Source organism: Canis aureus, chromosome 6 (assembly GCF_053574225.1).
Source record: "Canis aureus isolate CA01 chromosome 6, VMU_Caureus_v.1.0, whole genome shotgun sequence".
Taxonomy (NCBI): Eukaryota; Metazoa; Chordata; class Mammalia; order Carnivora; family Canidae; genus Canis; species Canis aureus.
In genome coordinates, this window is record NC_135616.1 from 74909303 (window position 1) to 74923858 (window position 14556).

Genomic DNA, 14556 nt, shown 5'->3' on the forward strand with positions numbered 1-14556 from the left:
GGACTTCCGGGAATGGAATTTCAAATTCACCTTTAAACCCTTCCTCTCCCTCATCCTCCAATGTTTGATGAGTTGATAAGTTGTTTTTATTTGATTTTCCAATGTCCCTCACATATTCTCTCTCTGTTTCTGCTGCTCAGGTTATCATTGTCTCCTGCATGGACTACTGCAGTAGCCCTTAAAATGGTTCCTTTCTCTCTATTCTTTTCCTACTTCTACAGGTACTACATACTGTTGTGAGCCAAGTCTGTGTTCGGTGCTTATCACTTCCTTTCTTGGATGTCTTCGATCTCTTCTCACTGCGTACCAAATAAAGTTTAAATTCTCTAACATGCCCTTTAAAAGCCTCCAGAAACTGGCCTTAATGTGTCTGTCCAGACTTCTTTCTCATCACTTCATGCTTTATCCAGGCCAACCTAGGCCATGTCCCATTCCCTAAACATGCTCCATCTCCCTTGCCTCTGCACGTTTTTTTTTTTTTTTAATTATTATTAAAAACTCAACTTAAAACATTAAAGATTTTTAAGAGAATAAACACCTGGAGTTTCATCATCCTAAGACAATGGTTTTCATCTGTGCCTGTTATTGTCTGGTCTTTACAAGAAGAAAGGTTTTATAGAAATGCAATCATAAGTTCTTATTATTCTGTATTCTACTTTTACGTAGAATTATATTTTTAAGATTTTCTGTTCATAAGTAACTTGTAAAAGGTTGCATTACATTTGATGTACCATAATATACTAAAAATTTTCCTAAGATTGGACATTTCAAATGTTCACAAGGTCTCCCAGTACAGAAAATATATACAATGATAGAATGACTAGCTTCAAACTAAAAATAATAATCTGAGGAGTAGATTTACTTGGTTCAAAAGCTTATGACTCTTTATGATGCTCTTACTGCATCTCACTTGTAATATCCTTTGCACTAATCTTTGTCTCTTAATCCTGCTTACTTTTAAAGGCCCAATAACTGACTCTCCTTAACAATTTTCCTGCCTCCTCCTCTTCAAGGCTGAGTTCCCTTAGCACACTGTTCTGTAAAAAGTGTTAATTTTATTCGAACCACCCTGAATTAATGATATGTGTATACCTGTCTTGTGTCTTAGTAGACTGTGGGCTACTCGAGAGTTTCTTTTTTTTTTTTTTTAAGATTTTATTTATTTACTCATGAGAGACACACACACACAGAGGCAGAGGGAAAAGCAGGCTCCCTGCTGGGAGCCCAATTTGGCCCGGGGCGGGGGGACTTGACCCTGGGACTCTTGGGGGGTCATGCCCTGAGCTGAAGGCAGACACCCTCAACTGCTGAGCCACCCAGGTGTCCCTACTTGAGAATTTCTTATTCCTATTTCTTATTCTTCTTCATAACTTCATCTAGGGACATTCCATTATTTCAAGTTCTCTTCTGTATTTTGTTTGTATTTCATCCAAATTTCCTATGTGGTTTGGTAGAGGTCAGAGTGAGAGATGGGAGAAGCTTGTCATATCATCTCAATATGGCATCCTGATAGGAAAACCTACGCTACCTCAGGATTCTTGCTTCTTCTGCCCTCTAAAAAGAGAAGAAAATATATTCACTTATATTTCACCATCTCAAATTTACCTTGCAGGGCTGGGTTTCATCCAAAGGTGGTAAGCAGTATTACTGCAGAAGATTTAGGAACTTGGTTCCTTAAACAGAATATAGGGGAGACTCAGAAGAGAGTTTAGGTCCTAATTCTACTTTTGTCTCAACAGATCATTTTAAGGATATAACTATCCTGAATCTATTTTCCCAAATTGAGAGGTTAATTTTTGCTTCATAAGTTTTGGTTAATTTGAAGTTATTTTTTGCCTCATCATTTGTGTCTCATTAAAATATGAGGCATACCCTTAGCTGTGATCTGAGCTTCCCATTCTCCTTACAGACAGGAAATTAGACCCTTCACTCCCCATTAATGTGCTGCTAATTCTGGTCTTAAACAGACAACCACCATACTTGATCTTTCCACATTGTGAGAACAACACAGACACACACACACACACACACACACACACACACGTTGTTACTATGAAGTTGCTTTCCAATCCAATGAGAAAAAAATTTGAAAATAGTTTTAGAACCAAGAGGAAAATTTATTCGTAGATGCAATTCTATTACCCAGTCTGCTCAGCTACAATGTCAGGACATTTTGGCCAACAACACAGCTTTCTTTATTTCCAGAGAATGTTTTAGCTCCTCCATTGTTAAGCCATTTTCCTTTAGTCTTTGCATAAAGTCTTCTATGGCTTTGCAATATTCTATGTCCTTCTGAAAGGCAAACTGAAGAAAAGAAAAAAAATTAAGTTAAAATGTAATAACTGAGATCCAGCTGGATGGTCTGAAGCTAATGAGTAAGTAGTGCTCAGGCCCGTGACTGGGGGCTCAGAACCAGGCTAGCTTAAAGACAAATCGGAGTCTTCAACATGATGAATCATTTAAATTTGCTGGCTTTTATATACTTATTATTATCGCAGTAATAAATATAAATAAAAGAGGGAATTTCAATGGAAATTTATCTGTTCAGTGGTTTTTGGATCCTAGAAGAATTTGAGACTTTTCACAGCAATACACACAAGTCTAAGACACGAGTTTATAAAACTTGTTCTCTAAAGTCCATGGGACAACTCCTACCAATAGGTCCTCATGAGGTGTTTGTGATGATGGTAGCAAATGAGAACTTCCACATATGAGTTAATAGCTCATGAGCCCCCTTCTAACAGCCCTTCAAAAACATCCCATATTGAACAGGTATTTACTGAGCATGTGCCAGAAATGATGTTAGGCTCTAGGGATACAACTGTGAATAAGACAGACAAAAGCCTACTACTTACAATTGTCTTCTCACACTCAGTCTGTGGAGTCGGTTTGGGAGTTTCTTGGATCAATTTACAGACTGGAAGTGCACTGTTCCACTCCCCATCAATGCACTGTTGGTCCTGTGTGCCCACTAAGTGGTATCTGAACAGAAATCAGAAGGGCAATGAATTTAGCCTTCTCACCTTCTGAACTGGGCAAGTAAGGCTGGTTTTGTGTAGTTGTATTTCATTATTTCCTACTGTGATAGCATCCACCCCTGACCCTTAATGCATGCTTAAGTTCTATCAGTATTACAAAACAGTAACCAACTAAAACTGTTCTCCTTGGGGGTGGACAGGACCCAAGTGCCAGTTCAATCTATAAAACATGGAGGAGTGAGATTCTGAATGTGTGTGTTTACAACAGTTGTTGGGTGGAGAGCGTGAGGGAAAAAGCTTGTCATCATTCAGTAACTTAAAAAAGCATCTGCTATCTATACTCTAAAAGGGATTGGGAAGCTAGAGATAGCCCTCAAATAAATTTTATGAAGGAGTTACAGCTTTTAATCAGAAAAACATAAAAGTTGACTGCAAAGTCCACTAGAAGTATATAATGAAATTGAAATGCTAATGAGGAGACATGACCCTGAATAAAGACTTGAAGTCAAGGAAAGAATAGATCTGTAAGGTGGGTGACCGGGTAGTCTAAATTAAAATTAGCCTTTAATTAAGATGTATTAAAGCTCTATAAATCATTCTCTAAATCTTTCTTTTTCTTTAAAGGATTTTTTTTTTAATTCAAGTAACTACCAACAGGAAACCAGATGGGGTGGGGCAGGATGGAACAATAAATCATTCTCTTTCTGCAGTTCCATATGTTCTATATTTCTTTGAGTTTGTTCTGAGATTATTTAGAAAAATATCCATTTTAAATATCTTCTCTAGGATAAATAAGAGGATCAGTCTGTCTTCTAGAGATTGAGGAGAGCTGGCAATGGGCTAAAGCAGCTCTCAAAATCAGAATGAGCTCTGATACCAGAGGCAGTAGGAAATCAGGGCATTAGGTGAGATGGACTGGGTCATTTGCCAAAACAATGCTAGCAGTCAATGGGCAAGATCTTGCATTTGAAAGGCTGCATACACTTACCCGTCTTCACAGTGATAAGTAATGGTAGATCCTGAGCTGAAATCTCCCCCTTCAAAATAGCCATGAGCTGGATTCTCAGGAGGGCCACAGTTTCCTGAGAAACAGGAGTACAGGAGTGACAGTCATGGGTTGTACTCAATTAATAGTACCCCCTAAGTGTAACTGTCATCCACGTGGGATCTGGGGACACATTCTCCATTCATTTCCTTCTGGTCAAAATCATGTTTTTCCATTGGAAAGACTCCTTCCCCCTGCTTATCCTCTGAGTCATTAACAGTTTAAGAGTACTTCTTCATTGGCATGAGCTTGAGGAAAGGAAGTTTAAGTTGTAGAGATTGTCAGTGAACAAGAAAAGAAAAAAATTGAGGGGATCCCTGGGTGGCTCAGCAGTTGAGCGTCTGCCTTCAGCCCAGGGTGTGATCTTGGAGTCCTGGGATCGAGTCCCCATCGGGATCCCCGCAGGGAGCCTGCTTCTCCCTCTGCCTGTGTCTCTGCCTCTCTGTCTGTGTCTCTCGTAAATAAATAAATAAAATCTTCTAAAAGAAAAGAAAAGAAAAGAAAAGAAGAAAGAAAGAAAGAAAGAAAGAAAGAAAGAAAGAAAGAAAGAAAGAAAGAAAGAAAGAAAGAAAGAAGAAAGAAAGAAAGAAAAAAGAAAAAATTCAAATCAGAGGTAGAGGTGGGAAAAGTGAACTCCCTAAGTTGGGAGATAAATGGCGCAAGTTCAAATGGAAGCTGACATTCTCTGTAGGACAGAATTGTGCAATATGAGAGCTTCAGAAACAAGGAGAATACAGCTGGGAGGAAAGAAGGGGAGTGTATAAAGAGAGTTGAACAAAGTATTAGATGTTGTGAATTTCAGTTCTGGTTCTTCCACTAACCACCATTTCATCCTTCTTGGCTTCCTTCCTAACCTGTAAGATGAGCAGTTTATTTATTTTTAAAAAGATTTTTTTTATTTATTCATGAGAGACACAGAGACACAGGCAGAGACAGAAGCAGGCTCCTCACCGGATCCCAGGACCCCACGATCATGACCTAGGCCAAAGGCAGATGCTCAACCGCTGAGCCACCTAGGTGCCCCGATGAGCAGTTTAAATAGTACTACCTCTAAAGTCCCTTTGAGCTCTGACATTATGAGTCTAAACATGGTGATCAAGATTAAAAGATAAATTAAGAATAATTAGGTATGTATATATCTATAGAAACAAATGCCTTCAAAACAAATAGTTGGGTAAAAACAGCAAAGCATAAAAGAGCATGCATTAGTATAGTACATAGTATAGGATACTATGTATAATAATGCATACAAATAAAAATGTAATTATAACAATAGCATAGAATACTATTTCTGTAAAAAATACACAATATGCATAAACATATATGAACAGAAAAAAAAAAGCCTGAAAATTACATATCAAAGTATTCTATTATTTCTGGATAGTAGGCTTGTAGATAATTAAATGTTTCTTTTATTTTCTGTATTTTTTCCACAACACAGATGTTTTCTTTGAACAGTTAATAAATAATTTTTAAAGGATAAGAAACTGAGTTCAAAAGCTGTATAGAGGAAAGGAAAAGAATTTCAGTGAATTGATCATAGGCATCCCAGTTTATACAGGGCTCTACTGGTGACTTTGAAGAATATAGTTGTGAACTGAAAGAGATGATACAGATCTTGGGTCTAAGCAGAAAAGGATTTGCTTTACTCAGGGACCCAACAAGCTTCCCCTAAAATTGGGCAATGAACTAACATAAAAAGACAGAAATCCTGCATTTTAGAGCTAGGATAGAATGTATTAAATTAAAGAGAGTGAAACAGAAAAGGTCTTTGAGAAATAAATACTTCAAGCTTATGTCCAGCTAATGATAATGTTATATGCTTGTAGTTTAACTTCATGTAGCACGTATGCACGTTTTAAGTAACCACAAACTCCTTAAAAGAAGTTAGCTCTAGTTTGTGCTTTTAAACTGCCTATCTACTATTTTAATAGCTACTGCCAAAATACATCCACAGAGTGTTATCTTTCTCTGACCTAAGTGGCTAGTCCCTCGTATCCTGAATGATGTTAGATCAAATCAAATTTTTAAATTATTTGTCAACCTGATCAGTAAAACATGTGTACCTAATTTTAATATTCATTTCTGCAATTATTAGTTACATTCACTGTTCTTCCATAAATTTGAGGAATATAAATGCTATTTGGGGCTTATCTTGGAATTATCTATCTTTAAAATCTGCCATTTTGCTATTAGGTTGCCTATTTGTCACAGATTTTAGGAGGGGGGGTGTCTTTTTATATTAAAAACACTAACTTCTTAGCCATCAAATATGTTGCAAATATTTTTCTAAGCCTATTATCTTTTACTTTTTATGATGTCTTTGAATAGATAAAAGTTTTGATTTAAAAAATTCGTTTAAATCTGTCCATTTTCTTCTTTTAGGACTTCAGGGGTTTTGTTACTTCTTAGGAAAACCTTCTCCAATCCAAGATAATAAATTTTCATACTTTCTTCAATAATTTTGCTTTTTCAGTTATACACTTAAACCCATTTGGAATTAATTTTTTTTTTTTTTGGAATTAATTTTTATTTTTTTTTTAAATTTTTTTTTTTATTTTTATTTATTTATGATAGTCACACACACAGAGAGAGAGAGAGAGGCAGAGACACAGGCAGAGGGAGAAGCAGGCTCCATGCACCGGGAGCCTGACGTGGGATTCGATCCCGGATCTCCAGGATCGCGCCCTGGGCCAAAGGCAGGCGCCGAACCGCTGCGCCACCCAGGGATCCCTGGAATTAATTTTTAATATGACATGAGTAGAGTTCTAATTTTGTTTTTTCTTTTTTTTTCTTTTTTAAATATATTCTTTATTCATGAGAGACAGACAGAGAGAGAGAGAGAGAGAGAAACAGGCAGAGGGAGAAGCAGGCTCCATGCGGGGTGCCAGATGTGGGACTTGATCCCAGGACTCCAGAATGACATCCTTGGCGGAAGGCAGGCGCTAAACCACTGAGCCACCCAGGGATCCCTAATTTTGTTTTTTCTAAATAGATAATTATCCCATTATCATTGAATACAGACTTTTCCCACTAATTTAAAATAAACTGTTCTACTTTTCTGTGTCATTACTTAGTTGTTTTAATGATATATGAATTATAGCACCTATAATTTGTCATTTTAATGCTCTTTCACTTATAGTAATTTTGTTTTACATTTTATCATCTGATAAAGGGTTTCCTCCCCTTTTATCTAGCCAAATATATATATTACTCATTATTTTCCAAAAAATAAATTTGTAAAATGTTTCCTCTCACTATTCCTTCAAACAATCATATTGAAAGTCCTTGCTAGTGCAATAAGAAAAGGAAGGAAAATAGAAGGTATACATATTGGGAAGGAGATATAAAACTGTCTTTTTCACAGATTACATGATTCTTTATGTAGAAAATCCAAAGAATTGGCCAAAAAATCTCCTGAAACTTATAAGCTATTATGTCAAAGTTGCAGGATACAAGTTTAATATACAGAGCTCAATTATTTTCTTATATATCAACAATGAGCAAGTGGAACTTAAAATTAAAAGTATAATACCATTTACATTAGCAACCACGAAAAATTAAATACTTACGTATAAATCTAAAAATACATACAAGGTCTATTAGAGAAAAACTATAAAATTCTGATGAATGAAATCAAAGAAGAACTAAATAGATGCAGAGGTATTCCATGTTCATGGTTAGGAAGACTCAATACTGTCATGATGTCAGCTCTTCCCAATGTGATCTATATTAAATCTTCAATGCAATATTAATCAAAATTCCACCAAATTATTTTAGGAATATTAACAAAAGGTTTATGTGATAGTTTTATAAAGGAGGCAAAAGAACCAGAATAGCCAATACAATATTTAAAATGTAGGACAAAGTTGCAGAATTAAAGCTACCTGACTTCAAGACTTACATAAAGCTACAATAATCAAGACAGTGTGGTATTAGTAAAAGAATAAACAAATAAATCAGTGAAATGGAATAGAAAACCCAGAAATAGACCCACATAAATAGAGTCAGGTGATCTTTAAAGGAGCAGAAGCAATACAATAAAGATAGTTTTTTTTTTTTTTTTAAACAAATCGTGCTGGTACAACTGAACATCCACATGCAAAAAAGCGAATTGAGATATAAATTTTATATCCTTCATAAAAAATTAACTCAAAATGGATCATAGGCCTGACTGTAAAATATAAAAATATGAAAATCTAGAAGATAATGTAGGAGAAAACTTATATGACCTTAAGTATAGTGGTGTCTTTTTAGATATAGCAGTAAAGACATCATCCATGAAATAATGGATCGGCTGCAATTCATTAAAACTTAACACTTCAGTGCTATGGATGACATATCAAGAGAATGAGAAGATAAGCCACAGGCTGGGAGAAAATAATTGCAAAAGACGAATCAAATAAAGGACTGTTATCCAAAGCATACAAAGAACTCTTAAAACTCAACAAGAAGATAACCTGATTAAAAAATAGGCCAACGACTTTACAGACACCTCACCAAAGAAGAGACACAGATGGAAAATTAGCGCATATCATCAGGAAATGCAAATTAAAGCAACAATGGGATACCACTACACATCTATCAGAATGGCCAAGATCTCGGACACTGATAACACCAAATGCTGACAAGGATGTAGAGCAACAAGACCTTTCATACATTGCTGGTGGGGATGTAAAATGATATAACCACTTTGTAAGACAGTTGGGTGATTTCTCACAAAGCTAAATACACTAAAATCCAACAATTGCACTCCTTGGTACTTATCCAAAGGAGTTGAAAACTTTTGTCCCCACAAAAACCTGCACCTGCTATATCTATAGCAGCTTTGTTCATAATTGCCAAACTTTGGAAGCAACCTAGATGTTCTTTAGAAGATGAGTGGATCAATAAGCAGTGGTACATCCAGAAATAGGATATTATTTAATAAAAGAAAATGAGCTATTAAGCTATGAAAAGACATGGAGGAATCTTAAATGCATATGGAATCTTTTTTAAAATATTTATTTATTTATTTATTTATGATAGTCACACAGAGAGAGAGAGGCAGAGACATAGGCAGAGGGAGAAGCAGGCTCCATGCACCGGGAGCCCGATGTGGGATTCGATCCCGGGTCTCCAGGATCGCGCCCTGGGCCAAAGGCAGGTGCTAAACCGCTGCGCCACCCAGGGATCCCCTACATATGGAATCTTAAATGCATATTACTAAATAGAAAAAGCCAATCTGAAAAGGCTACATACTGTATGATTCCAAATATAAGACATCTGTAAAAGGCAAAACTATGGAAACAATAAGAAGATCAGTGGTTGAAAGGGGTGGGGTGAGTAGAGAGATGAATAAACAGCACAGAGGATTTTTAGGGCAGCAAAAAAAATCTGCATGATATTATAATGGTAAATATGTGTCATTATGCATCTGTCCAAACCCACTGAATGTACACCACCAAGAGTGAGTCCTTAGGTAACTATAGACTTAGGGTGATCATGATGTGTCAACATTGGCTCATCTTTGGTAAACAATTAAAAAAAGTACTATTCTGGTGAATGATCAATAATGTGCATATGTGGGGGTAGGGATTATATGGGAAATCTCTGTATCTTCCCTTCAGTTTTATTATAAACCTAAAGCTGCTCTAAAAAATTAAGTCTTTAAATAAATAAATCTGTAATGTTAGATAGGTACCTTTCCAAATGAGATTTTAAGAATTTTAAGAATTTCTGGATCTTTTAAATATATTTGGCAAGTAAGTATACCCTGTGACCCATTGATCATTCTAGGAATCTAGACTACAGAAATAAGAGCTAGATATAAAGATATATGTATATGTATACAAATATATAACAATCATTTCAGCATTGTAATAGCAAAAATACAGAAATAGAATAAATGTTCATCAATTATGGCATATCCATATTATTATTTAAAAGTTTAATATAGGGGTACCTGGGATGGCTCAGTCGGTTAAGCATCTGCCTTTGGCTCAGGTCATGATCCCAGGGTCCTGGGATCCAGTGATGTATCAAGCTTCTTACCCAGCAGGAAGTCTGCTTCTCTTTCTCTCTGCTCATGCTCTGTCTCTCTCAAATTAATATTTAAAAAATAAATAAAAGCAGAAGATAAAGGGATGCTTGGGTGGCTCAGAGGTTGCACATCTGCCTTCGGTTCAGGGCGTGATCCTGGAGTCTCCTGGGATCGAGTCCCACTTTGGGCTTCCTGCATGGAGCCTGCTTCTCCCTCTGCCTATGTCTCTGCCTTTCTGTGTCTCTCATTAATAAATAAATACAATCTTAAGAAAAAACAAATAGGGAATAGAGCAACATATACTGATCTGAAAATGGTTCCCATGTATAATGTTACACCAAAAAAGCAATTAAAAAATTACATAAAGTCCCATTTTTGTAGGTGTATATGTGTGTAGATATGTGTGAGTATGCTTTTATTAAAATGTCTGCACAAACATAAAAGTCATGAAACAAACACATCCAACTAAGTACCTCTGAAAGCTGTGAATTACCGTGTTAGGAGGTACTTTCTTTTTATATTTTTTCTTAAAGATTATATTTATTTATTCCTGAGAGACGCAGAGAGAGAGGCAGAGACACAGGCAGAGGGAGAAACAGGCTCCCTGTGGGGAACCCGATGTGGGACTCGATCCCCAGACCCTAAGTTCACGACCTGAGCCAAAGGCAGACGCTGAACCATTCAACCACTGAGCCACCCAGGCATCCCAGAAGGAAGTACTTTCAACTCTTATTTTATATAACTTTGCAATGGATGAGTTATGATCCTTTCCCCCTGTTTTTGTGTATTCCTCAAATAAGAACTTTAAGTCAGTATTGTGAAATTAAAAAAAAAAAGTCAGATGCCTCAAACTAACCTTGTTTTGGACTTAGTGGGTGGGATCTGAATCCTACTTGAAAGGGGTAGAAAAAGAATTTACTGTTTGGAAGCTATTCTTTTCACTGAAACACATTGTTTGAGGTAGCACTTGGCTCTGTGAGCTCCACTTGTTTCTTGGTTGCTTCCTAGTTCCCAAGCCTTCCCAGGTACAAAAAAAAAAAAAAAAAAAAAGATATCTAACTGGTATCTAATTGGTACCTTTGGATTTGCACTTGTTTCTCTCATACTTACTGCTTTTGCAGGTAGGCAAGGGAGGCATCCAGGTGTGGTTGTCCAGGCACTGACTCCAACTGCTGCCCTTGAGGATATAGTGCTCATTGCACTCAAAAGTGATTTTGTCACCCACATTCACAGGACCCAGGAAACTGGAGTTACCATTCACCAGCACAGGGACAGGACAGTGGCCCACTAAAGGAGAAAACAGGAAGGGATCTGAAAGGACACCACTGCAAAGGCTAGACCTCCTCAGACCTCACTGAGAAAATAGAAATCAGAACTAAAACTGCACTTTAAAAAAAAATATTTTATTTATTTATTCATGAGACACACACAGAGAGAGGCAGAGACACAGGCAGAGGGAGAAGCAGGCTCCATGCAGGGAGCCAATGTGGGACTCGATCCTGGAACCCCCAGATCATGCTCTGAGCTGAAGGTAGATGCTCAACCACTGAGCTGCCCAGGCACCCCAAAACTGCATTTTTTCATAGGGACTACAAACTACACTTGTACATGGCACTAAACCATGTCAATGTCCGATGAAAGACTAGGTTGGTATAAGAGAGACTGGAAAGGTCTCCAGTCATGCACTAGGGTGACAGTTGGCAGTTGGTACTTGAACTTGCTAAAAGAAATTAATTAAGCATATAACTGGAAATGACCAATAGTGTGTTCATCCTCCTGTCAAGCACTGCTAAAAATTCTGCACCCTATGTCTGAGGCAAGTGTTCCCTTCCCCTTCATCCAATCAAATGTTTGTCATCCAGTCACTTTGTTTCGTTTTGCTTTTCCCAGGTGAAAAAACAGGAGAGAATACAGAGAGATGAATTTGGTTATACAAATAAAGGACAGACATATTGATGTGCTTTAAGTGTAAGGGAGAATGAACCCAGCTAGTCCTAAAAATAGTAATAATAATGAGGATATCGACCAGTGGTTCTGTCTCTACAGACTTCACAAGTGAGTTTTCTATACTTGAGCAAATCACTTGGATCTCAGTTATCACATTTGTATATTGAGAACATGAATTTTTCTCGGTTCAAAAGTTATATAATGGATGAAATAGACTATGACATATTTACCTAAAAATAATAATAATAATAATGGGGATGCCTGGGTGGCTCTGCCTTTGGCTCAGGGCGTGATCCCGAGGTCCTGGGAACGAGTCCCACACTGGGCTCCCTGCATGGAGCCTGCTTCTCCTTCTGCCTGTGTCTCTTCCTCTCTCTCTGTGTGTCTCATGAATAAATAAACAAAATCTTAAAAAAAAATAATGCAAAATAGGATTGTAGAAAAGATTGGTTATAGGTGGATAATTGTTGAAGGTAAGTGGTAAGTAATATGAATTGATTTTACTCTTCCATCTTTTGTATGCTTAAAATTTCTTATAACATAAATATTTTAAAGGCGTATGATACTAAACAAATGATAGCCCCCCAAAGGTTGTTTTAATACATGGAAGAAATTCTTTTCTTCCTGCAGGGTTGATAGTGTCTATTCATTCCATCAATTAATTAGTTAATTGCATCAGTACTGAGCAAGAGCTGATCATGTAGCTTCTCAGAGAAGACATTCCACCCTAGAGTGCTTTAAAAATGAATTCCTAGAAATTGAGAATTTTTGTCTTATAAAGTTTGAACATGGCCTCCTGGAAGTGGGATGTGAAAGCATCGAGTGGGACGGAAAGCTGTACGAAGAAACAGAAAGCTCAAACTTACACTGACATGTGGGAACGGGGGCGTTCCACTCCAGAGAGGCATTGCAAAAAAAGGTTTTCTTTCCGACCAGGTGGTAGCCCTTGATACAGACATAAATTCCCTGAATTTGTCCTTCTGACTCCTCTGCAACGAATATGCTATTTTCCACCGGAGGAAGTTCTGAACAGCTCTCTGTTGGAAGAAAAAAGATAAGGGATTCACCTGACATACCCCATGCCAGGAGGAGGCCCCTCAAATTGCCAACCAAGGGTCTTCATGCAGGAGTACGGCTTCTGATTCCTTGTCCTCTTCCACGTCCAGGTCTACCCACATGCCTCCCTTCCCGATAATTCCCAAAGTTGTGTTTTCGAAAGGCTAATAGGATTCACTCAAATTCAGCCATAGGTCATCTACCCCCTAAAGAAACAGTCCCCTTTCTAAGGAGCAGTCTTGGGGGGTTACAACAGATCTCTCAAGATTCTGAAATTGGTACTCTTTGCCCCCAGAACAGAAAGGGAAAGTAAACAGTTAACCACCCACTTCATAGAGCAGAATCATCATTAAATTTTACTAAGCTCCTACTGAGTACAGAGCATTAGGCCAAGTAATGAGATTTTTCAACAAAGGAAATGCATTTCAGAAATTTAAGTTTCATTAAAACCCTAAGACAGAATGCCTCATACCCCCCCAAACTGGTAGCAAGTGGCTTGTAAACCAATCTTAATCAGGCATACGCACCATCTGAGGCAGGAATCAGCCACACAACCACGAGATAGCACACGAACCGAAAAAACATTTCGTGATCGGTTGCTTGAGCCAGGCTGGGACTAACCCAAACCAGCCAACACCTGGTTCGGATCAAAGCAGATCTTCTAACACTGCCTGCGATACCTCCTTTCCAGGGAAGAGGTTAAGAGGTTGTCCTGATTTCTCTTCCCTGGAAAGAATTAAAAAAAAAAAAATCCTACAACAGAAAATAAGAACAGCTATGAGGAAGTTAGTACAGGGAGGGATTCTGGTGGCTTGACGAGCTGCCAGTTTTAAAACTCAGTTTTAGAACTTGCCAGGGTCCATTGTGCAAATCCAGTTGACCAGTTCCTTTGGATCTGCAGGCTTATCCCTCCACAGCCGACTTGGCCAGAGGGTGTTACCCTGACCCTCGCTTCTGTCAATATTTGCTATCGTTTCCAGTCCAGCTTCTGCAACTCTCTTCAGCTCTACAGGTGGAGGAGGGCAGGCCGATGTCCAGTGCTTTCAGGAGAGCAACACAGCTCTGAGTGCCACGTCCCCCCGGGCTCTCAAACGCCAGGTTGTCTACAAGCAGCACTGATCACTGCAGCCTGGAAGGCTCAAGGAAGTGAACTAACCTTACCTGGTCTTGGATCTTCCAGATCCGAGGCTTCCCAGCAAGGAGCCCACCCTGATAATGTCCCAACCTGAGAAAAACTCCAAAGCCCTACAGCAACACCTGGTCCTCATTTGCCAGGCCTGCACCAGGGTTCCCATTCTGCGGGGCTTTGGGCCTCAGGCTTGAGCCTGAGTCCAGGGTCAACCAAATGAACTAAGAGGGAGATGAGGGAAAAAACCTTGGTTTCAGGAATGAAAACATGTGAAATTGTTTGGGTGCTCCTGCCTTCTTATTCATGACTGTTACAGCGATCAGCTGGTTGTCCTTGCTCTGGTTATGAAACTGGGGTAAAAGTTCCTCCACGATTTTAG

General features: G+C 38.2%; 1 protein-coding gene across 1 annotated transcript; it reads right to left on the bottom strand.

Moving 5' to 3' along the window:
• Positions 1 to 2093: 2093 nt before the first annotated feature.
• On the bottom strand, positions 2094 to 14120 carry C4BPB (complement component 4 binding protein beta). The gene is made up of 6 exons (XM_077902316.1): positions 13576 to 14120; positions 12859 to 13029; positions 11156 to 11332; positions 3967 to 4060; positions 2856 to 2982; positions 2094 to 2304 (listed from the first exon to the last, which is right to left on the bottom strand). Exons 1-6 carry the CDS (start codon positions 13631 to 13633, stop codon positions 2164 to 2166), a joined length of 768 nt encoding a protein of 255 aa, XP_077758442.1. The 5' UTR covers positions 13634 to 14120; the 3' UTR covers positions 2094 to 2163.
• Between the last annotated feature and the right edge of the window lie 436 nt (positions 14121 to 14556).